Below are 26,655 nucleotides of genomic sequence, written 5' to 3'. Positions count from 1 at the left end.
TAAGAAAAATACTATACAGTCTGTATATGTTTTGTAATGCATTAGACCTACACATATGCATCAAAATTGATATCGAGAAAATTTTCTAAATATCTGCTCCCAAAGGTAAACTGGACCGTTAAAGTCTATGCATCATGTATACTTCTGGTTTCTTCTAAATTGTGGGTTGTAATTTTGTTTAAAAGCTAAAATTAGCGAAAGATGTTCAAATACAGTTGTAGTGGAAAACATTCCCAAAATATGAAAGATGAAACTAGAGACACTATCGTGCAATTATACAAAGTTGATACAAGTAGATCATGGCCAGATCTTGCCAGATCCCACTCTCTGTTTACTAAAATTTCAATTAATGAATTATTCAAAAAATTCTGTCTGATTACACTTAATTTTCACTTAATAGGCTGTCGTTTTTACACCTTCAGCTGTTTATCTTTCAGGTAAATTTATGTTTAGGACCAAATATAGTCTTGCTTTGTGATAATGTACAAAGACCTGTTTCTGGCAACGAAATTAAAACTCACATGCAACAGATTTTAAATCCTCTAACCGGCAGTCACACACAAGGCACATGAATATAATAATCATCAAAAAGTAGTTGTTCACAGTTTCAGTCAGCGTCCACGTAAATAAGGACTGTGCAGTCTTAATAATTGTCATCAAATGTTTAAAAGTACTTTTTTATTGCAAAATAAGATGAAAATTGTCAATAATTACACAGAGAAACAACACATCCCAAATTAAATAACATGCTTACTCATAGAGTACAATAGTCTTTTGAAGTGGCAAAAAAAAAAAAAATTGTGGAATTGAAAATCACAGAAAAGTCAATATTCATGTACATGTACATTGTACTTTAAAGTAAGAGTACACTGTGTAGCATACTAATCAAAACACTGTACGCAATAGCCTGCCCTACCAGGCTGAAAATTGTCTCTGAGCTGTGCTCTTTCATTGCTGAAACGACGATATGGGTATCTAACGGAGAGGGAGAGAGAGAGAAAAAAAAACACATACATTTCGGGAAGCATACATTAGCCTACAACCAACAGACCCTGGCTTCTCGAAAATGGCTATTAAAGTGGACATGGTACACCAGATAACCTGTCAACTTGGGGCAAACTGTAATACATCATGGATCCCAAAAACAGTTTATTCCCTGCTGCGCAGTCAAAAAGTGAAGTGCACAACTAATACAAAGTCACCCCTTTTTTCCCCCTTTCAATCATTCCTCACAACTCCCATCATGGGGTGGATCCAGAAATTCTGTCAAGGGGAGGCACCTTTAAAAATCAAAGGGGGGTGCACATGCCCCACATCTTTCTTTTTATTTCTTCTGTTTTAACAAAGAAGAAAGAGGGGGTGTGCGCCCATTGCGCCCCCTCTGGATCCACCACTGTATATGAGTACCTTCAGTCTTCACCAGAGTGTTTTGGGTATGCCTTTTTTTCTTTTAAATGAAACAAAAAACATATTTTCTTCCTTATGGAGTATGGGACAGGCAGACGGTGGACGACTACAGGATCAAGAACATGTTGATTTTAGTGTCTGTGATTTAGTGATGTTGCCATGGCAACATCACGACCACTGATGCACTCTGCTATGACAGATGGGTTGTTTGTGTCGACAGACCTTCAACATAGACATGAACAATCTGAGGAAACTACATTCAGGAAGCATGTGGTAAATTGCACTTGTGTTTGTGTTGTACTTTAAAAGGTACAGTATAATCTTGAATGACATCAAGACTTCATCAAATAAAGTATTCCACCATGCTTCTGCTGTGCGCTCACAAACATGGAACATAATTCACAAGGTTCTGAGCATTTCTTAAGACCTATTGTACTTGTCATATATATAAAAAAATCCACACGAAAGCACGAGAACATTAATCAGAGGGGTGAAGGTCGAGGTGTGAATTTTCCTCAATTTGTCTCCCTCTACAAATGAAATTTGTAAGATCACAACTGCTGATCTGTAATTTAACAAACATGTTGGAAAAAAGGAACCACACAACTAGAATCTGTCATCTATTGCTTTTCCGGCAGCAACGCTACCACCAGGCTATCCCTGGTTGCCGGCAGTGACACCATGAACTTGGAACAAATACCCAAGCTCTGAAATTCCGACACTGATATGTTAAGTAGTCCAAGGTGGACAAGGCATTAATGAAAGCAAGAAATAATCAGAGGGGTGAAGGTTGAGGTGTGAATTTACTTTAATTTGTTTGAGTCCCGTGGTTCCTCTTTCCGACATGTTTGTTAAATCACACATCAGCAGTTGTGATCTTACAAATTTCATGTGTAGAGTGAGACAAATTGAAGAAAATTTAAACCTCAAAATTCCACATGTTGATGAGTTGGCAAATTAAAACGGCAAACCCAAAGCTGTAAATTTATAGTCCCTCCAGGATAGGAAATCACCAACTTCATCCTTGACAAAGGGGTAAAAGTTGTTTTTCATTCAATCACTTTGATTCTTAATCTTAACTATTCAACAGACAGCTCCACAAAGTATTATGCTGGAAAAATATAAACATTGATTGTTTTTTTAAGCCCCTGCCAGTTATGGCTGACATAATTTAAAGTGTTTTAAAATCAAATACAGCGTGTAGGTCTATACTAGCAGAAATTGCTGTAAAACAATATGCTGTCATCAAGGCCGTTTAGATTTGAGTATAAAGGTAAAAAATATCAGCCCTGTTGTGCTAAGCATTGAGATTGATCTCAGCAGACATTGATATACAAAACCAAGTACCCTAAATATGAGCCTCAACGTGTACAACTCTTGATAGCTAACAGTCAGATACTCTTGTTTTATTTACAGTACTCTTCACTCATTTGCAAAGAGCAGATGTTACAAAATCAACAACATAACTGTGATCCCCACAATTTGTTTTTAATGAATAAACCTGTGGCTGTTGCAAAAGCAGTGATGCCACCCTTGTAAACAACACTGCAGTATTCAGAGGGCTAGAAAGTGGTGTTGTTGCTTTCGTGGAAAACAGTATTTGCACCTTTCCTGCAATAGACATGTGTGGTGATACAATTTGGGGAACACAGTATTTCCCATAAAACCTCCTGTATTTTTGGCAGAAAACAGTGCAAAATACAGTGCACTCCCATTACAACAAACACAGTCATAATGAAATTTGTTATAACAAAGTGAAAATTATGGTCCCAAAATTATCATCTGCAAAATTCACTTACAGAAACACAGTTATAGCAAAGATTTTGTTACAACAAACTTGCTACACAGCATAACAAACATTAACACAGCATCTCTACATGGGCGAATGCTTCATACTTCCCTGTGATCAAAAATAGCTAATCACTCTGCGTTCACTCCTTATGTCACACACTGTTTCCGAGGAGTACTTACGTTATCATATGTTCATCCTAAATAAATCCATATTCATTATTTTAAAGGTTCATTATTCCAAAACACACAAGCTCTGTATACCTAGATGTTTGTAAGTTTGAAAATGAAATAGCATTTGTCATTATGAACATTTGCGGCACTATTCTGAATGTTTATTATTCCCAAGGTTCGTCAATCCAAAAATGAAATGAGGTTCATTATTGCAAAGGTTCGTTAATCTGAAAATTAAGGGAATCTTTAACATTTCAAAGAATAGTTCATTAGAAAATGAAATAAGGTTCGTTTATCCAAAAGTGAAAAGGCAAGTTGAGTATACTAACAAAACTTCAGAATTAAAAACCTTATACATAAACTGCCTATGAATTAATGAACCTTTGGCATGAGAAACTTTTATTTTTTATTTCTGCATTAACAAACCTCAGAATAACAAACCTTTTACACTTTCAGACTAATGAACCTTAAAAATAACAAATACAGTGCACTCCCGTTATAACGAAATGCTCGGGACCGGCAGTTTTCTTTCGTTATAAGGAAATTTCGTTATAACCGAACAAATACATTATATAACGAAAACAAGGAAACCACACATACTGTTTGTTGAATACTCATCATACACTGGAAAGCTATGTGAAATGGGATATTACCTTTTTAATTTCATTGAAATTTACATTTAAAAGAGAGCATATAAAGTTGTTTGTATTGTCACACATTTATAGAAAATGGACGGTTAAGGATTCGGTTACAATTCACTATAGCAAAGGTTCGTTTCTTACAAAAGTTCGTTACTCCGAAGGCTCCTTATTCTTAAGTTTCGCCATTCCCGGGATTCTGAAGGTTTGTTCATTTGAAGCTTCGCTCTTCCGAAGATTCGTTATTCCGAAAGTTCATAATGTAGATATTAATATATTGTTCGTTTTCCGAAGGTTCGTTGATCGGAAAATGAAATGAGGTTCGTCATTCCCAAGAATTGTAAATCATAAAATGAGAAAAGTTCACTATTCCGAAGGTTCGTTGTTCCGAAGGTTTTATAATCCGAAAATGAAATTAGGTTCGTTATTCCAAAGAAGGTTTGTTAATCACAAAAATGAGAATGGTTAGTTGCATGTATTTCGAAGGTTCGGTTATCATTTAAAGACGATTATATGGTTTGTAATTCCTAAGTTTTGTTAGTAAAGTCACATTTTTCACTTTTGGATTAACCAAACTTTTTTTTTTTTAATGTTCCGATTAACGAACGTTTGGAATTCCTATCACTTTCGGATCAACGAACCGTCGTAATACAAACCCTTATTCATTGTCGGATTAACGAACCTTACTACTAACTAACCTTTGGAATAACGCCAAAACGTTTGTAATAACAAACAATAACATTTCCGAACTAACGGACATTTAGGTGTATCAGAATCTGTGTGTTTTTGTAATAAGAACCTTCGGAACAATAAAACGAACCTTATTCAAATTTCAGATTATTGAATTACAATAACGCAAGTTCCCTCGAAAACTGTGCGTGACACACGGAACGAATACACAGTGATTAAAGCATTCGCCCATGCAGCGACGCTAGAAATGCTTGTTCCGCTACGTACTTACGAAAGCGATCCACATTTCGTTATAACGGAGCTCATTTCTTTTGTTTTTCTTTGTCTGTGGTGCTCGGAAAAGACTTCGCTATAACCGTGTTCGTTATAAGCGAATTTTTTACCATAGACTTTAATGACAATAATTTTGGGACCAAAAGTTTTACTTCGTTATAACGAAATTTCGTTATAACCGTGTTCGTTGTAATGGGAGTGCACTGTATTATTTCATTTTCGGATTAAAGAACAAACCTTCGGAATAATGAACCTTTGGAATAGCAAACCTTCACGATAATGAGCCTTTCGAATAAAGAATCCTTGGAATACATTGTAATAAACTTTTGGAATAACGAATATCAAGCAAATTCTAAGCCCATCACTTTCATACACGTTTTCGAACTGAGCGTGAAGGTATGAACACCTCTATCCTCTCTGTTAAACACAAAATTCAAATGAAATAAATGAGTTTGCATCTCATCTAGCATTGCTTTTCAATGTATGATGAGCATTTAATAAACAAAAAACAATATACGCATGGTTTGCGTGTTTTCATCATATATTGCATTTGTTCAGTTATAATGAAATTTTTATACAAACCAAAGTAAACTAAATGTGGGTTCTGAGAACTTCATTATAACGGGAGTGCACTGTGAGCTGGCATCTCTGCAAGAAGAAATGATCAGTATACATTGTTAGAAAATGATTGAAGCAACCTTGACATTTTATAAAGCTTCCCAAGGTTTTCATATTTCACTTTATCTAATAAAAAGAGTTATCAGATGACTGAATAGGGTAAATATAAAACATTTGTAAGCAAAGGAAAAAAAGTATTGCAAAACTGACTTAGAGATGAATTCACACAAACATAGCAATCCATGAGGGGATGTGAAGCATTCTCTATGCTATACATCTTTGAAGATGAGACTCTGCAAAGTTGAAGGTCAAACAAGGTTGAGCAGTTCTAAATGCTCAAGAAAAGAGAAAAGCTTTCAAATTGTCCATATTTTCCATATATTTTTAACCATATTTCTTGCTTTAATAAATTCTTTCAATGAGATAGAAGGGACTTTGTGGAAGTAAATTACACCTGGCATAATCATTATGACAATGATGACAACAGCGCAGATGAAATTGTTTTCTTACAAAGCAACTGAGGATGCACAGGTGATATAAAGCACTTTCATCTTTGGTTAGAACACTTATTGGGAAGGAGGTACAAATACGAGACATACCTAAAGTTAACAGTAGAGCAATCAAGACCTATCAAAAAATTTGAAAAAAAAGAAGAAAATAAATATTCGGAAACTCATACATTCATTCACACAGAATACCGGTAAATAACAAAACTTGTGTGAAATATTCCAAGTTATGACAAAATATATCATATCCATTATATGTTTGCATGTTATATCCACAGTGCACTCCTGTTATCACGAGCATGTTTATAACAAAATTCTCGTTGCAATGAAATAAAACTAATGTCCTACAATTATCATTTATATATCTTTATATACTTCACTGTTCAGCTATAATGAAATTTCAGTATAACAAAAGAAAAATATCAGTCCCGAGGATTTTGTTATAATGGGAGTCACCTGTATTCCATATTAGATATGGATATTGTCAATAGGAATAAAACATTTCATATGACTAAAAAGTCACAAGTAAGTACAGATGTAATTCAAATGCCAAAAGACCTCTTGCTTTATAGATGCAGAAAAAAACAAACCAGGAGTACAAGCTCTGGCATCAAGTTTAAGATAAGCAGCTGAGAGTGGATTAAGGTTATTTGTTGATGCAGTCAGGTATCTTTGGCTCAGTAGAGGGTCCAGAGCATATCGTGTGTACCCGCTGATATTTCTGACTTGGGACTGTCTCCATGGTGACGAGAAACCGGCATCCCACAAAGAGGTTTTCAGTCCACTGTGACATCCTCATCAATCGCAGGGAACATCTCAAAAAAGGCCTTGAGAGAAAATGCAGACAGATTTATCAACCCACGAAAAACCTGAAAGACAACAAGCCTATAATGCCACAGACACATTTGGGTTTTCAGCAACCACATTATAACGTCAACCTCACCTGAGACAACCTTTCACAAGTCAAAAGATTGTCCAAATCAAAGAAAAATTGTACCCAAAACAGACACAGACATGTGTTAATTTTATTGTGTGACTTCAATTTCTCCAGTCCCTTGGATTCTGCATAAGTGAGGTTGGCTGAACTTGTATTTCGTATTAATGATGGTCACAAAATGTCGTACTTGCTGGCTCTGCAGAAGAGAGCCATCGGCAAATGCCCCAATCGGTATGGTCATCATGTGACTTTGGCTAATTCATGTCATACAACATAAATACAGGAAGCTTTCATCTGGTGAAGCCTGAATGCTTTGGCTGACTAGAACTTTTTATGAAATTGGACATCCAATAGGATACCCTATTTCTATCTTACTACCAAAAGGAAGGACAAAAGAGAAGCATTTCTCATGACTGTTTTGTTTTAAATTTGGGTTAACATGAATCAAACTTTATGTTTGTCTGGTGAACAAAGCAAAAACTAATTTCTAAATTTTGTTTTTGCCTTCTTTGATTGACGCATCATTAAAGCACATTCAGGTGAAAAAAAAACACACACAATAAAAAACAATCAAAGTCCTTCAGTAAATCAATCTTTTGATCAATCAGGTGTGATATTTGTGCTTTATGAGTCATATAATAAGGCAAAAATGATCTCCTTTCCATTAGAACTTGACCAAGAAGTTTTAATCTACTACTGAGAGATAGCGCGCATGAAATGTTGACAGACTAAATACTGTTTATGCCGTATATTTAGCGAGTCTAAATTTTCGAGGATTGGAACTTCCCAATGATTTCGCAAGTGGTTGAATTTGCAATCGTTGAGTCCTGTACCGAATGGAGAATGTAAAAGCATACGTCACATTCACAGCTTGATCAGAGTCAATATTTTCGCCTTTCTTTAATTTCGTAAATAACACCTGACTTGTGAAATTCACAAAAATAAAAACCTCGCGAAATATTCAGCAGATACAGTAATAGCAACCGCAAAGAGCTCAGAGCATATGCAAAGAAAAAAAAAATCCCCATTTAGTTTAGTAAACAGTAAAGGGAACGTAAACCCAAAGAGCAATGTGGATTGAGTAAAAGCAGCAACACTAGTAGATCACATCAGGGAAAGTTTGAGGAAAATCGGACAATTGATACAAAAGTTATGAATTTTTAAAGTTTCGGTGCTGGCACCGCTGGATGAGGAGACTACTAGAGGTTATGACGGATAAGTGGACAACAATTTAAAGAAAATATAAAGAAAATTCAACAAAATTTCATTTCCTATGAAAATTACAAATTCCATCAACTTGATATTCACATATGTTAAGGGTAGCAATTATTCCCCCTGCTTTTTGAAAGCGGTTAGTCAAGTGCTCTTTCATAATGCTAGAAAAGTGAATTTTTGTTGAATTTCCTTTATACTTTCTTTGTATTGTTGTCCACTCATACGTCATAACCTCTAGTAGTCTCCTCATCCAGCGGTTCCAACACCAAAACTGTAAAAATTCATAACCTTTGCATCGATTGTCTGATTATCCTCAAACTTTCACTGATGTGTTCTACTAATGTTGCTGCTTTCACTCAATCCACATTGCTCTTTGGGTTTGCATTCCCTTTAATAACAACTGGGGGAAAAAAGCGAATAAAAGAACAGGTCAGTGAACTCACCCTGCAGAGGACAATAAGCTGAAAGAGCCCAGAGGTGCAGCCCATCTCTCGACAGGAATGCATGCTGAGCATGGGGGCGCCAACGTCCACGGTTCTCATGCCGAGGTTGGCCGACAAGATGGGTCCAATCGTGGTGCCGCAGGGCATGTCGTTGCGCACAACAAATTCCTGCAGGGGCATTGTTGATATAGTGGTGGTAGTGGTGGTGATAGGAGTGGTGTTGGTAGCAGCAGTGGTGGTAGTGGTGGAGATAGAGGTGGTCGGAGTGGTGGTCGGAGTGGTAGTCGTGTTGGTAGTAGAAGTGGTGGAGATAGAGGTGGTGGCAGTGGGGTGGTAGTGGTGGTGGTAGTGATGGCAGTAATTGTGGCAGTATGGTGGCAGTGGAGGTGGTAGTCATGTTGGTAGTGGTGGTAATATTGGTGGTGGTAATGGTGGCAGTATTGGTTGCAGTTGAGGTGGTAGTCATGTTGGTAGTGGTGGCAGTAATGATGGTAGTATTGGTGGTAGTGGTGGTGAAAGAGGTGGTGGTAGTCAACAGTGGTAGTAGAGGTAGTACATGTTATGGTAGAGAAAGTGGAAGTGTGTCAGTTCAATGATGCACAAATGTCAAAAATCATACAAGCCAATTGCATTAAGGTCAACAGATGCACAGACAGACATGAACAAAACTATAAACAAACAAATGCACCCACTGTGTGATGAACTTAAACTCCCCATGGGACATCTACCATCCAAGTTTGGTCACAATGGACATTACATTAGGATCAAAAGTTATGAGCCATAATTGAAACGTGCCGTAAAAACTTTGACCTTGTGGTGACCTTCGACGCTCCAAGGGACATCTACCATCCAAGTTTGGTCACAAACGGACATTATACAAGCACATCAAAAGTTATGAACCACAATCGAAACGCACCGTAAAAACTCAATATTGGGCTCTAAAGTTCATTGACCTTTGCCTGTAACCTTTGACCTTGAGGTGACCTTCACGTTTGGTAAACTTCGTATAACTACTCTTCCCTCCAAGTTTGATTGAAATTGAAGTCCTCAGTAGAAAGTTATTCAAGTTTTTGTAGTGTTACGGACAGACGACGGACGGACAGACAACGCAGGCACTGTCCAGTGGGCTCGACAAAAAGGAAATGGTCCACATACAATTGTGTGTGGTCTTTAGATATGGTTCTTGGACTAGATTCAAACTCTGAGTGATGTCAGTGTCTGGTTCATTACTAATTCAGTCTCACCTGCAGAGGAACATCGCCCTTTTCAGCTATCATCTTGAGAATGGCGGTGGAGACGGCGGTGGTGGCGTACCGCTGCTTACTGTTGATCTTTATCACTGGTCCCTGCGGGAGTCATGATTGTAGATATGAATGTAAAGTTTGACAGGGCAAAAATATAGATCTACATTCAGCATCTCATTACCAGGTATATTTTGACATTTTGTCAGTGCTGTCTCCAAATTCACTTACATTGAAGATAATCCAGACGAGACAAAGGTTTATCTGTAAGAATGGCAGTTTTCGTACTACACTGCATCAGCATTTTTGACACCACATGTGCGGCAGTGTATTTCAGCCCATATTTAAAATGCACGTCTGCAATTTGCTTTAACCAGAACTACATTGAGAATCGCAAGATTGGCAAATAATACCTCGAGTGAAAGCTGAGAACATACTAAGTGTGAATACTATAAATGTACTTTAACAGGCTGATTGCAATGTAGAAAATAAAAAAAAGAGAATGCTAAGTTGAATTCTGCGCACCTGTGTAAGTGCCATTGTGGCAGAATATTGGCTGATGATTTGATGATGACACAAGTGGTCTATATATTTTCAAAGCAGCGTACGTGTACATGTGAATCGGCGCTTATATGTCCATGTAGACTTCAAAAAATTCTATGTAACCAAATGGCACCAAAATCCTAAATAGCTTATTTTCAAAAACTCATGAAAATATGAACCACATCAGTTGCTAGGATCTGCTAATATTGATAACTGCATGTCATAGCTCAAAACAACTCACTGTCATTCTTCGCGAGCTTTGCGGCATACGCTGCTTGCAGTCTGAAATTAGAAAAAAAAATCTGAATCAGAAATTGATACTAACTGTCCTCAACATTTTAAATCTCTTTAATTTTTGTGAAACACCTTCAGATCCATCCTTAAAGTGATGACAGTCAATGACAAGGCGTCAAGCTCCTGCTCATATTACAGCTGGGTGACAGCAGTCTGGTAGGTGCACATGTGTACACAAGTGTGTTTATAAAATAGCTATGTGATTTCAAACATAGTAACTGGTCGAAACACGTCATGTGGCATTCAACTTGTTTTGCGCACTGCACGGGAGTGCGAATGTCTCGCAAAAAAAAAGTGATAATTATACCACGCTCGTGATATCGTGTCAAGTTTGTCTATCATCATTCATCTGGTATTTGATCTAATGTAACCCAACGCTTGCGACGCTACATCCGGCGTATTGCAAGAATCACACAGTGTGAGACAGCCTTCAGACTGCTGTTACTGGCGTTATCGGGGTGAATTTGTCTATCATTCATCATGAATAATGTTGTTTCCTTTTTTTTTTTTGGGGGGGGGAAGGGTTATTCATCAAAACTCACTATTCTATAAAAGAAATAGTGCACTTGTTCCATTGTGAGACAATGTAAGTGCAGTGGACGCTCGGTATTTTAGGTGGTGCCCACTAGTGGCTCGTACGCAGAGGTGGCACCTATCTACAGAAACCTCGCGTTCACTGTGCTTACACTATCGCACTCCGTGCCGTGCGCTATTTCTATTACAGTATAGCATTGTCCAGTAGGCCAACCTTGTGGTAGCAGCTGTTCAAGCAGCCAGCAAAGGCAGCGTGCTACTGAGTCGCATTGATGCATGCAATATACATCATGTAGCTTGCAATGCAAAGTCTAGGTTTAGTACACAGTATACAGTCAGTGCAATGGGTGTAAAAGCAGGGGAAAATACAATTAAAGCAAATGTTGATAACAATGCCATTTATACCGATTCCCAGTGTAATATATTAGGGTCAAGCCGCGATATGTCTTCATTTCTTCTTGTGAGCAGTACATCTTTATCATCATCACCATCATGCAGCTGTTTTTGCCCACCCCCTTTCACAAAACTATGCAGCCAGCACTCCAGCTGAATCAACCGCATATCAGCAGCGGCATATCGACTGCTTTGGGGTCAAAATCACCTATATATCCATCATCAATGTTTGAATTTGTGGTAAAAGGGGAAATGCGCTATTGTTGCGTCAATGTGACCATGCCAATGGCGAAGCTTGCGTGGTTGGCATGGGCACAACGCAACTTCTATTTTCATGAGCTATACAAAGACGCAGACTTAATTCATATTCACTTTTACTTGAGAGACAAATAGACATATTCTCTGAGCTCTTCTATATTGAATAGTTTATATATTTGTTATACTGTAGAAGTACTACAACAGTATGCATGACTATATATACAGCTGAGGATAATACCGGAGTTTGAAGCAATCATAAAGTAGGCCTACATGTATCGGCAGACTGGGGCTGTTTTATTTGTTTGATAAATCCCTGTGATTTCAACTGGAGACTGGCAGGGTCAGCGTCATTATTTAACAAGTCTGGCTTACAACAATTTCGAGGATCATGACTCAGTATCATGCCCTCCTTTCTCCTCTTCATTGGTTTCCAATTTGAAACTCAAATCGAAAATGCTGTCTTGCATTTTACTTCAAACAATGGTTTGGGATCAAGCTACACTGCACAAACTGTGTAGAAAGCACGCACTTGCTTTGGCCTTTGGAGCATGCAGCTGGTTGGCACAGAGCACAGGCCATTTGTGACGTCACCAGAATCAGGATATTTTGGGCAAAAGTAGGTCATTTGACCACTCACATTTTCGCTGAATTTTATGCATAATTTCTCGCTCAGAATCGCTAATTATATTGGTAGCCAAAAATGGGGATATCTGTGTAAGGTATGACATTTCCTAAGCAAACATACCAAATCTGACAAAGTTACCTTTCTGCCGTAATGCTTGTAGTAATGCTCGACAGTTTCAATATGATAGACTAATTACGTATAATCGGTATAACTGTGAAACTTAGAAGATATCATAGCATCGTATGTGTGGCAAAGTACAGTACTTATAGCATGATACAAGAGGGTTTCCACTGAAAATTCCTGCATATTTCAAGGACTTTGCATGAAGAGTTAAAACATGGTGTCACTAATTTATTTTTAGCACATCATCTTATCAGTTTGCTATTAAATATTTTCTCACTAAAGAAGCCAATCTGATTAAAAGCATTTCTTTCCTCACCCTGTGAAGAGCAATCTGGTGGTTGTCTTCATGTTTGTGCCTGCAAACAAAAATCAGGATACACAACAATAAAGGACAGAATTACACAAGAACCTCTGGAGATCTCAGATGACATTCAATATTCTCATTGAAAATCCACAATTATCTCATTCACCAGCTGAAATTCTCATCATCTAACCTCAGATTTTCATTATAGGAATTGTTTCTTATAAAGGAAATATTCACAACGACGGTAAATCCAGAGACTCCAACCCCAGGCACCTTCTGATCTGGAGATTCTCCCACCCGAAACCCCTAACAAACGGGAGACTCCAACAACGTGCACAAAGCACACATCACAAGCACGAAGCTCCAACTTTATACCAAGGGCCCACTTAAAGGGCTCTGGAAGCTCTAAGGGTTCTAGATGTTCTCTTGTGCTATCTCAGGCTTATTTTTAAACATACTATTTATTTTTCAATATACTATGGCACTACGTTAGGAATAATTCAATGATTCAAATCATATATTTTGGCTTAATGGGAAGAAAGACCATTTCAAGCAGGAGAAATAAATTTTAAGCGGAAGACACAGAGCCAAGGCGGGAGAAATTAAATCCCATGTGGGAGAACGGGAGATTTGCGGAAATGGGCTTTCGGCGGGAGATCTCCAGTCGAAAGCGGGAGAGTTGGAGTCTCTGCAAATCTGAAGAAATGACTGGATCAAATGACTGGTAAATGAATAAAGAGCCGTGGAACATCATATGATTCATCTATGTTTTTTTTATCTCAAGTTTCTTAAATTGGCCCATAAACTAATTTCAGGGATTGAGGTGGAAGTTATGTCATCTGAACACCCTTTGCAATTTGAATCTTGTAATGCATGTTATCATGCAATAATTACATACCACATTGCATTAAATGTGAAATCAATCCAGAAAAAATTTGCTAGGCACACCCGACCAATATCAATTCAAATGACTCCCATTACAACGAAGTCCTCGACACCGGCATTTTTCTTTCTTAGTATAGAAATTTTGTTATAGCCAAACAATTAAGTGTACAAAGATATAAACCTTAGATAACAATTTTGGCACCATTATTTTTACTTCTTTATACTGAAACTTTCGTTATAACCATGTTTGTTATAATGGGAGTGCACTGTATCCCAGATGGAAGTGCAGATGACACAAATAAAACTTCACTTACGGGTAGTTCGGGTGTATTGCATGAGCCATGTCAGCACTGATGAGGAAAGACTTGGGAACGGACTCCTCAAAGGCGGTCTGGTGTCCTCCAGCAGATATCCTCCTCATGAAGTACTCTGCCAGTGAAGACTGCGCTCCGTGTGCACTGCCTGACCCCACCTTGAAGAGAGCCATTTCAGAAAATGAGCTATCGAAAATCTTGTTTAACATCAAAGTCTTTGAACTGAATTTAGTCTATTTGAGTTTGCCAAGGTCTTCATTATGAACTAAATGGACTATGGATACTAAATATACATTCAACATTATATGCTACCAATCATTTTCCAGCACATTTTCACCAAAGGGGCCAGCATATTCTAATGCTTCAAATTGCACAATTACAATGAAATAGTACTGGTGGTAAGATAAAATATGATATATATATGAGCTGATATTGCCAAAATGGTAACATGTTATGAAATTTCACAATGTCTTTTCTGTTTCTTTAAACAATCATACACGTACACGCAATACTAGCATTGCAGTGACTTCCTATGACATGCTTTAAACAGATCAGGTTTGGCAAACCCTGCAGTTATTTTCTTGAACCTGTTTATAGGGAGAATTCCATCTTTTGATACTTTCCATGATTTTGCAAAAAAAAAAAAAAGTCTGCCACACATGTGAAAATTTACATTACTTGTCATAAGCAGCACTATACTGCAACATTAATATGGAGTTAGTCAGTGTGTCAACAGCTGCTGTGAGGACAGTTTTACACGCCGGCATTATGGTGCTTTGTAAAAAAAATGTAGAGTACAGAGAAACAGGAAGTTTTTGTCTACTTCCAAGCCCTAACTCTTCAACAAAAACAGAAACAATGTAAAATATAACAAACACAAATCCATATTAAAAAAAAATCACAAATGGAGAAAAACCACGGATGAGGATTACTCTTACCTCTTCATTGTCAAAGAGCATGATGGCTCGGATGTTTGGGTCATTATCAAGGCTGTCCCTTGTTTCACATGATGCCATCAGACTCTGGGTGATAAAAAATAAACCATATTCACCTGTACCTTTTTTTTTTCTTTTTTTTTTTTAAAGCATAGATCAAAATGGGTACAGGTGACCAACAAGGCAAAGAATGGTCCCTCAATTCCTCCTATACAAGATAACATGTAAAGTTTGACTATTTGTCATAATTCTTTGATGAAAACAGCCATAAATCTTACTCAGCATTAAAGTCCATGACTTTCCCATGACTTTTCTATGTTAAATTTTAGAAATCCAGGATCCTTTTTTTTTTTTTTTGGATAGTGACTTCATGAAAACCTAAGTGGCTGGTGTTAGATAAATGGAAATTACTATTAGATAAATAGTGTCCATATCAAATTTCAGTGTGTATACCACACCCACACTGTCTGTCGCGGACAAGTTCGCCCGCTTCTATTCGTTCGAAGAAATATTCTCCTTAAAACCCAAAGAATAGTGCAAAAAAGAAGATCACTAAATAGTTAGAATATACACATTTATAAATTTCCATAACTTTTCCATGATATATTTATAATTCTGCATTTTCAATGACTTTTCAAGGCCAGGAAAAACATTTTCAAAATTCCATGACTTTTTGAGGTTTATCATAACTGTGGAAACCCTGCCTACTGAAATCAAAATATCTTAACAGGAAGGTCATGGTGACAAAATAGGGATTAGGGGATTAGGTAATCACTATTCATTGAAAATCACTTCCACGACCATTTGTGCGAATAGGTGAAGAAAGCACTCCAGCAAGCATGCCAATTAGCAAACAAAAGAAGATAATGGGTTAAACAGTTGTTGCAACCAAAAACAAATACACAGACTTTCCTAAACACAAGTACCTAAACAATCTGCACACATGTAACTCCTCTCATATGTGTTTCATAAAATTGTAATGATCAACGGAAATGTTTTCGTAAGGCAACAGCCAACAACTCACCTGTAGTGCTGCAAAGGAACAGATGAGGTTGTCAAGGCGAGGAGAAAAAATAAACTCATTCAGCGCTCCTCCAATTGTCTGCACATTGCACGAAAGCATAAGACAAAATGTGCATGTAGTCACCATGGAAACAAGATATAAATCCATTAACACTCACAAAGTCATACAAGGCTAAATCTTAGAGCGCTCTTACTTTCTGTGACAAGTCAGACATGATAACTATTTAGCATGGAAGCCTAAAAGTAGCTGCCTTGATAATCTGACTGCAATGTTACTTGTTATCACTACTTTTGCAAAGCTTTTATAGATATCATGGTCCTGGACTTTGAAAGAAAGGAAGCATGCTTCAGTGATAGGACAATAGCAGCAGCAACATTGAGGAACCTTGCAACAGTTAAAGGACCATGGCAGCTACAGTTAGGAGATCATGTTTGCTGATACACATATTGTTCCAAAATTGTGTATAAAAAAACTGCTGAATTCTTGTAAGAAATAATCAAACTTTTGTTTCATTAAAAAAAAAACAAATGCTGCAACAAACATCATTAAGTTCATCTGTCCACATGGAATGATTTAATCAAAGATTGAAGAAACACAAGGGTCCATGTACATCACTTGATCAAAAGATTTCTTCCAAGAGCTGCACACACAAGAAAAACTAGAAATGTCGCTATGGCGACTGATGCCTCCGCCATAATGCATAATTCTCCCAATAGTTGTATAATACGATGTCTTCACAATGTGTGATGACAGTTTCACATAACTGGCAAAATATTGATATGAAAGGTTTGTCAGAAATGTCTTGAATGTTCATTTTCCTCAAACTGGGTTTGCTATAACTGTCTAAGAGTGCAGGTACACATATTTGGGGAATTGAGGATTTTTACTTGACTTCTGACCGACCCTGTCATAAGTTTATGCATTGAGTAATTTTCAAGGTATGAAGAAAGAGTGTAATTACAGTACAAAATATATTTTTTTTTCCATTTAAACCTGACCTCTGACCCTTAACCTTTGACCTTTGACCTTCTGGCTGGAAATTTCCCAGAGAATCTCCATTAGGTACTGTAATACATGTATATCAAAGCTTTAAAACTAATAATGCAAGCATTGCATATACTAGTATACGAGGGAAACAGTAAAATTTTGAGGAGTTGACCTTGACCTTTGACCCCCTGACTATTGACCCATGACCCCTGAATTCCCTAGATAATCCCTGCCAGTCAGTACATGCATATGTACCAAGTTCCATGAAGATACATTGAACCATTTGCGAGAAAAGTAAAATTGCCACATTTTCACCGAACCTTTGACCTTTTGACCTTTGACCTTATGACATGAAACTCTCTCTGGAGAATCTTTATGCAGTAGTACATGTCTACACTAAGTTTCAATAAAATATCTTTGGGCATTGCATAGATATGGGGGAAATAGCAACATTTTTAGCATTTGACCTTGACCTTTGACCTCTTGCCAATGTCACTAAAATCTCCTCAACTAACTGCCCCATCATACATCATCCTTGGACCAAGTTTGGTGAAAGCTGCTTCATCCAGTTTTGAGTTTAAAATTTATCACGTAAACAGATAAATTTTAGGATTTGACCTTGATCTTTGACCTTTGACCTCTGTCCGATTTCATTAAAAAACTGACCATGTAATTGTCCCATCATACATCATCCTCGGACAAAGTTTGGTGAAATTCGCTCAATCCAGTCTTGAGTTATTGCGTAAATGGATACAATTTCATGATTTGACCTTGACCTTTGACCTTTGGCCGATTTCACCCAAAATCTAATTAAGCAATTGCCCCATCATACTTTATACTTGGACCAAGTTTAGTAAAATTCCAGTCAATATTACTCAAGTTATCGCATAAACGAATGCGGACGGACGTACGGACAGACGGACAACCCGAAAACATAATGCCTCCGGCACCACTTCATGGCGGAGGCATAATAACCAAAACTACTTCAATCTAGGACAATATGATGCATAAAGGTAAAACGGCACGCCTTGTCAGCGTCAGCAATCTTCCTGTATGGCAATGCCTGTGCCTTTTGGCCAGCAGTGATGTTCCTTTTGAACTCAAACCAATAAAATAATTGCAGAATAAGTGAAAATTATGTCTATAAAAGATGCTGTATCTACACGCAGCCAGATGAGAGCTGAAATCCACAGCAATATTATCAGAAGATAAACAAAGTCCTGAGTAGCAGACTATCTGCATCATTCTTCCACTAACAAGTCATTATGGAAAATGGGTTCCACTAGTTGGTCATGATTGATATATAGAAGAAGCACTAAGGGAGCAGCAATAGAAAACAAGTATCTGTAACACATGAACCCGATATGACTTACGGCTGGCTGGGTGTCGGCCAAACAGAGGTCAAAGTCCATGAGATCGGCTACCGGCACTTCCAGTTTGTCAGCTAGCAGTTTCATCAGGACGCTGGAATGTTTCCCATCCTGAAAGGCAGAGAGACAAACCATGAATGATGGAGAGACGCATAAACCTACTGCAACATCTATTTCATTCTTTTACCCTCATACCCTGTTTGGAATACAAGGATACTTTGGTGATTAACATCTTAATCTGCCTATACAGCTACATGTACTGTATAACCAGAAACAGGATCTGCAAATTGGAGCTAACAGCTTTTTGTGCAGCATGAAACTTTTGCAAGTTGACGACTATGATGGCGTACAGCATTGTACTGGCATTCAATGCATTGTGTAGACATAAACTTCAGTGTGCATTTTAATTTCACATTTTACTTTTACTTGGCTCCTCGCAAAAATTAGTGAAAGTTTCAAGCAAGTGAAAACTTCTGGGCTAACAAAACCTCGCCAGGCATTTTCAGTAATGCTTGAATAATTCCTCCTGAACTTAAAGATGGAAAGTTAACGAACCTGGAAAGCAGAGACAATACAACAGTACAATAGAAAACATAAATATCACACAACTGGGATTAAGATTTCATAATCCCTATTTATAATTTGACAGCATGTTCGAGGATATCTGTGCTTGTCAGCAATGACAGACAAGCAATCAGTTGTGCTTATCAGCAAACAAACAAAACTTGGTGAGGGTGGAAGTGACATCCAACAATAAGTTTTGAGGGTGGAAGTGACATCCAACAATAAGTTTTGAGGATGTCACACTTGCAACATTATCAATCAATCAAATCCTACAATATTCTATTTACTTCAACAAAAAATTAACATTTATAAGCCAAGAACATCATAATGATCCTGGAGATAATCATATCAATCACAAAATCAAGGGATAACAAGGCATTTTCATTCAGGGATAACACAGAAAAACAATAAAAGTATTGCATCTTGTAACACAAATGCAATATATACCCCACTTCATTACCAGTACTTGAAGAGGGATAATATTCATTTATCATTTCCGAACTGTGGTTGTAGGTCGTGGGAATTGTACTTGAGAGTTCTGATTCACAAAGTATAGTGCTTGTTATATTATATGGCATTTATATACAGTGTGTCTAAAATGCTGAAGATGCAGGTAAAGGGGGGGGGGGGTTGGGTGAATGATGGAGAATGCATACATTGCCAGTGATGGTGATATCTTTCCCCGACTCGTCAATGGTCCCTTCTTCCAGCTGAGCGGTGATGCTTGTAGCCAGTATGGGCACTCTGGTGTCAGACAGGGAAAACATGCATTAGTACATTCTGTAGATTAGTGTATAGCATTGTTTTAATGGTTCATGTCTAGGGCTGCCAACCTCTGCAGCTAACAAAAAGTAGAATACTGGAGCAGACACATATTGGCCACACTTGAGTCTAAAAATTGAGAAATATCACAAACTTCATTTTTTTAAATTTTTTTATTTCAAATCAACATTTTCAAAATTTGTATGAAGAAGAAAAATACTCAATATGATTAATGAAATAAAAATCATGGTTGTCAACAGCTCTGAATTAGTTTTCCATGGAGGATGGATATAAACAAGATAGATTAAAAATTGCAATAAGCAAATTGTAATGCAATGTAATTTCATATATTAGATCACCACAGAAAATATTTCTTGATAATTAACAGTTGCAGAGCAGTCAAGTATCATACAATAATTACATATCCTAAACAAAATTGAAATGACATCTTGCTCTAGCCGCAAAGAGTTCATTGCTAACTGTACAATTATATAAAACATGTCGAAGCTGAATCACTATAATTATGAGAATAAACAACCTTTTGTGTGCCTTGAGTGTCAATTGGCACTGAAACCCCAAGGTGTTGTACACATCAAGGCCATGACAATTGTTATTTCATCCCAACTAACTGTGTCCTCATCAAGAATATGAAAATATTATGAATAGCTTCAGGTCTCACAGTTCTGTTTCCGTGTTGGGGGCGAATCCATCGTTGACAGTTCTGTTGAGATGAATGGCCAGATTAGGTACCCTGAGGATGGGCCTCTGTATGTGGACCAGACGGTGTTCCAACTTTTCACCATTCTAACAGACAAACAAACATGGATTCATTGAGGACTGCAGATAGTCACACATCTCACTCAGGGAGGTTTGAACAGAGCAAACATGGGACAGTTTTGCATTACTTATATCACTAAGGGGACAATTAATCTCCATCTCAGGATCAAGAGGCTTTTACCTTCTCATGAAAAACATGTTTTTCAGGGAACTTCCATTAGAATCAGGGAAATTTGGCAGCTCTGATACACATACACATCGCCATATAATTTCTGAAATACTATCCAGGCATGATGTACCTTTATTCTATCTCTTTTAAAAAAAAAAAAAAAAAAAAACATATTTGTCAAACTATGGCATGACTTCGATATAGTGAGTAAATATTGTGGAATAAATCAAGAAAATGAAATACTTTATAGACAATTGCTGTTACAACGCTTATATCACACATGAAGAAGAAGAAAAACGAATTCACTTATACAACTGTTTGAAATGGAAAATGACAATACAAGTGGAAGGTCATGAAGTGCAACATATTTCTGGTATGGAGCATTTCTACAGAAACATAATTACCGCATCTAAATACCCTACAGAGCTGATAACTCAGTTCCTAAACTGCCTACAAATGTGGTCCCTCCGATACTGAACAAGTTGTGCATATCTTTCTCTAGTGGACTAAACTTGCACTTGGCAGTATGATGACATCTGGGGGGTGTTTCATCAACGTTTGTCAGCGCTTACAGTTGTCAGCGCTGACAATTTCAGCAAAATCCTTAGTTTTGATTGGCTGAGATGCGCTGGTCATGGTGATTGTCAGCGATGACAACTTTTTGCACTGACAAACGTTGATGAAACACCCCCCAGATATACGAGTCAAATGAAGTCTATAGCTTTATTACCTTCACCATGACACGCCCGGCAACAGTCAGGTCCCTGTCAAACCAGGTATTCCAAATTCCACCACCGTATGTCTCCACCCCCACTGACAAATATCCATGCTTGTCTTTCTTAGAGATTGGCTTGACCTTGGTAGAAAGAGGAAAAAGCAATCCATTGTCAACAAAACTTAAAAAAAAGGAATCATCCACAAAATGGAGTCCATAGTCTCATTGGCATTATTACTTATTTGATAGGAATGCCAAGTTAAGAAATGACTTCAATATACTGACTAGTCGATGTGAAGGGCAAGCATTTTGGAAAATCAAGAACACAAAATGCTGTGCTTTATTAATAATTGCTGACACAAACTTGAATACACTGTAACTCGTGTTCATAGCATGTCCATTTTTTGCACAAATTTTTCCAAATACTTTTCTTGTCTTTCACTTGTTATGTAGCCATTTTTTTTTTAATGTCTTACTCTGTGAAAGCATTTTTTTTTCTCCAACTGAATGCCCAATGGAGAAACAGCTTTGAATGAAAAGATTTCCAATTGGAATCTCAATTCAATTACACAACTACCACACTTGAAAACACTGAACTTCCTCTCACCTGTGTGTCGTTATTGTACAGAATAGTCAGTATAGTATATTTTGCACCTTATTTTGATTTATATGACTTAGCTCTCACACAAAACTTCTATGTTCTTATGTGAAAAATCACCTTCAGACATGGACTGTCCGTATGAGCTCCAACCATCGTGAATCCATTCCCAGCTGTATAGTTACCTCCAACGGCAAAGGCTATCAGTGCAGACTGGTTCCTAGTAAAGAAATACTGTGTGCAAAAAGAAACAAGTATAACTCGCTACACATTACATGTTTGACACTTTTTTCTTTCTAATATGTCATCTTGCATGAGTTCAAGTGTTCAAGTGTAGTATTGTTCAGTTTTATGTGACCAAAAGTGAAAAAGCATCTGCACAATGATTCTTTGTAACTAGAAATACCTTCTCTCAAAATGTACCTTTATGAAATAAGTGCAGAGGAGATGCTGCTCGTAATATTTGTCCAAAACTTCACTTTACAGACATCCATACGTAAAGACCCTGTGAGTTTAGACACCCAAGAGTCTTCAGTGGTAACAGACTAACTAAATTCCAACCTTCGACTCACTTTATCTCTTGGTATTCAGGAGTTACATGCATCTACTGTCTTTGATTTCCTGCTTTTCTTTTCTTGTTTATTTATCTATTTATTCCTTTATCTTTTATTTTATCTATTTACTTATTTTTATTTTACTTTATCATTATAATTATTTTTATTTATTTATTTATTCATTTAATTATTTGTTTATTTATTCATTTATCTATTTTATTTTATTTTATTTATTTTTATTTTTTTATTTTTTTTTTAATTAATTAATTTATTTATTTATTTATTTATTTTTTTTTTTTTTGGGGGGGGGGGGGGGGGGGGGTTCCTGCTCCCAAAGGTGTATTCTTGTTTGCTTGAAATAAGGGTCTGATCCAGTGAGTAAATATTACTCACAAGGCCATACATATAGTGCTGTGATACATACCACTGTATAAGTTCTTACACCTTGATTTGCAGTTGTGACTGAAAATTTCTGAAAATTTCTGTCATCCCCAAATCTTATATCATTAAATCTGAAGTGTAAATCACACATGTTCCCTTTCTCGGTACTCACGAACCTTCTTCTTTGGATGAAGATACCATGTGTCTTTTTCCTTGAGTTCCTCAAATCCTGCTGCCAGGAGTCTCAACGTACATTCTTTCACAGCTACAAAATTCAAAAGGCAACAAAGAAGAGAAAGTTCCAGAATACCATAGTGAATGTAGAAGAAAAAAAAGGCAATCAGCCAGCATTGCAACACTGAATGATATGCCTTCAGATGCAGACCATACCATCTGCAATCCAATTGACCTGCCTACAAATATATACAAGGAATTATTTCATTCTTTTTTTCTAATATCATTCAACTACTGCCCTGCAATCCTACTTCCTGTGTATATGGTAAATGTATGCTGACATTTCTATAGTTTACCAAGTCCAAGTCTAGAGTTGATATGATGTCCGATCCTGTGACCATCATTACATCTATCCTAAATTCATGAGAAAATTGCCATGTCAAATTCAGTTGTGTATTACTCTCCCTTTACTTTAAGAAGTTTTGAAACATGGAGAAGTATAAATAAAAGAACCTATAATACCTTCTAAAATCTCAACAGATAAGTTGCCTCATGATGCTTTAGATCTATCTTTGTTTTCCTATTCTCTTTTGCTAAATCTTATATGCTGTAAAACATGATATATTCGCGGCATGAAAATTTCGCGAATTGGAGCCGACGGCCTTTCTCGCAGCAAGAAATTTTTGCGAATTGCCACCAGCATCCAATGCATATTGTGTAGAAAAGAACTTTCGCGTGCATTTTAATTTTGCGAATGTTGGCGCTCGCGAAATTCACGACATTAAAATGTACATGAACATTCCTCGTTTAACAGTACATGCTTCCAGTTTTCATGCCCAGAAACTGAAGTTGAGGTTTGGTCTTTGTCTCAGCCCCGAGCACTTGACCTTATAAGCTCACTTACCATGATATGGTGATGGTGCCTTGTTTACAAACTCAAGAAACTGCTTTGCAGAAGTCATGACTGCCTCCTTGGAATTCATTGTGTAGTTTCCAATAAGCTGAAGAAGCAAAACACCAGAAAAGGGATAAATTTGTCATAATCCAACAAGATGGGGAAGATTGCAGTTCACAAGACAAGTTGTAACTGATCCCGCCAGTTAAGGATAAATCAATGGCACTTGAAAGATTCGTTGTTTTGATTTTTTTAAAAAAATAGGATCTTCCACATTGTTCTCCCTGATGGCACTTTTGCAGGAAGTGGGACACATAAAATAATGAGAGTTGAAGCTCTAACTAACGTTAAGAATATATTTTTTTTAATGAAAAAGTAAAATTCTTGCTTTCTACAACAGCTGCTGTGATAAGTACCTTGTGACGGCATGCATACGCTAACAAGGGTACGGCAGTGTAGTTGTATGGCAAAATTAGTGGGGGCGGGGAAGATAAGAAACTCTTCCCTGTCTGCCAAAGTACAAGTATACATTAGACCATACAAGATGTATTCCCATAAACTGAGTCCCAATAATAACAGTGACTTCCCTTGATCATTGAAGACCGACTCTGAGAGTTGACATGAGCTCAGCCAAAACTTATTTCATCACTAAACGAATTCAATTTAGAAATCAATCAGGTAATAGAATCTGTCCCAAAAGTTTATATAATTTCTTACACAGGTTTAGACATCAGTCATCATAAATGAATTCATAATGATTCAACAGAACAGAGTCCACATACTTATGTAAATGACAATGTGTAAAATGTCAAGTACGGTCTAGAATGAGACCTATCTAGATCTAGATCTTTTTAGGACTAGAAGATCTAGACTCAACTTCTTCACCACTTCCACAATACCAGGTATTCATTATTAATACACAGTCCTGCAAAAAATAATCAAGGACACGATAGCCATCAAGAAAGACGTTATTGAACATGAACTGAGGGGAATGACGTTAGAGTATCATAGAAATGAAAGGAGGAATCTTTTATTGATTTACACAGATGGCTCTTCCAAACAAAATATCTTCTTCCATCTACACAGCTGGTATGTATCTGCATTTCTTCACAGTACGTTGTTGCAGATGGATGTCATGTGCCAGAATTTGCATTCGGAACGAAAAGTACACGCAAGTAGAGCCTATAGTCACAATGACATGATTAGTATAGATGTATGAACTATGATGTTCTTTTTTGTAGTCAGCTCAGATTTTTATTTGCATTTATCTTGGAATTGTGCTGAAAATAAAGAATTTTGAGGCTGTAAAAATCAAGAAATGCAGACTGGTGAAGCAAATAACTTGCTTCCGTTTTCAGCATCCCAAAATGTTTTCTTATAGAAAAAAAAAAAAATCTCTTCAGTAGTTCTGTTCAGGAAATTGAATTTGTAAGAAAAATTAGTGTCTATGAATTAATTCGTCGTGTAACTACAATAGGCCTACAGAACATTAATTAGTTTTACTAGTAGAAGAGCTTCTACAGCCGCAAAATAAAACCACATAGAAAAGGATCTAACAGTAACACGTTAGAACCTAGTTCTACACCATCTAGACAAGTAACGTTAGAGATAAGAGTTCGGTCTGTCTAACCTGTAGTACAGCCCAGTCAGTAGAATCTACTTGTTGTGGTTGATATGATTAACGTGGGTTAGCAGGTTTTAGAGCCCTTCGGTTCTCAGACTATGATAGCGCGGGGGGGGGGGGGGGGGGGGCATATCAAAAGGAACTCCTGCCATTACGTTGCCATTACCTCTTCCCACCTCCCTGAGCTAACTTAGGGTTCTATTGTTAACCCGTTAGATGCGAGTTTATACACCATCAGTTGTACAGGTGCCATATTGTACATGTACACACACACCCAGTAGGCCTACGTAGTAGTACTCAGTCAGACTTTATTGACAATCACAACTTACAAGGCTAGATCGCCTACACGCTACAAGTACACAGTATGTTGTCTATGTAAGTTGTGTTGAACACTGTAACTTAGACTGTAGTACGGTATACGGGTTGAAAGGTACGACTGACGGAAGATCGGCGCTACTCACCGAAGTAAATCTACCTGCGTGCTTGTTATGTTTGTCAGTTTTGGAATGTTGAACAAGGTCAGCGTGATGGGCTCGAAGAGTACAGCGACAAAATCGGCATGTGGCAAGAGTAATATCACCAGCAACAGGCATTAACCAAGAACGCAACTCCTTCTCATCTTCCCAAGCTTTGCTATATTTCCTGCTGTATTTGCTCCACTTTCTGCTGGTCTTTGGCGCTTTAGCTCCTGGTGAAGTGCCCGTTTCTTGACCCTCTGAAGCAACATCAGCATTTATAATCGCGAGGCCCCCCTCCGCACTTTCAGCCACAACAACTCCCTCCATACTGTCGCTGGCCCAAGTTGCTGCAACTGCAGCTTCGTCAGTCTCCATAGTGAAAGTATTTAATGTGTTTTGCTGTAAAATGAAAAGAATAACTGGTATTTCCGTTTCTTCGCGATTTACAAATTTCACAAGAGCAGC

At 37.4% G+C, this 26,655-nt stretch overlaps 1 protein-coding gene across 2 annotated transcripts; it reads right to left on the bottom strand.

Annotated features, from left to right (window-relative positions):
- Positions 1 to 1,969: 1,969 nt before the first annotated feature.
- On the bottom strand, positions 1,970 to 26,552 carry LOC139740636 (aspartyl aminopeptidase-like). Of its 2 annotated transcripts, none has more exons than XM_071651219.1 (15): positions 26,194 to 26,552; positions 24,118 to 24,214; positions 23,216 to 23,304; positions 22,225 to 22,338; positions 21,522 to 21,647; positions 20,525 to 20,649; positions 19,740 to 19,827; positions 18,523 to 18,630; positions 16,163 to 16,240; positions 15,142 to 15,225; positions 14,204 to 14,361; positions 13,017 to 13,056; positions 9,934 to 10,035; positions 8,690 to 8,857; positions 1,970 to 6,921 (listed from the first exon to the last, which is right to left on the bottom strand). In XM_071651219.1, the coding sequence occupies exons 1-15, from the start codon at positions 26,515 to 26,517 to the stop codon at positions 6,871 to 6,873; spliced, it is 1,752 nt and encodes a 583-aa protein (XP_071507320.1). In that variant the 5' UTR covers positions 26,518 to 26,552; the 3' UTR covers positions 1,970 to 6,870. The 2 variants fall into 2 exon arrangements, with proteins under 2 accessions (XP_071507320.1, XP_071507321.1); XM_071651220.1 differs by having other exon boundaries at positions 26,208 to 26,302.
- Positions 26,553 to 26,655: the final 103 nt, after the last annotated feature.

Source organism: Diadema antillarum, unplaced genomic scaffold, assembly GCF_040938485.1.
Source record: "Diadema antillarum isolate AM-2024a unplaced genomic scaffold, OU_Dant_1.0 seq00000871_RagTag, whole genome shotgun sequence".
Lineage (NCBI taxonomy): Eukaryota > Metazoa > Echinodermata > Echinoidea > Diadematoida > Diadematidae > Diadema > Diadema antillarum.
This window is presented reverse-complemented; position numbering and strand designations above follow the sequence as displayed.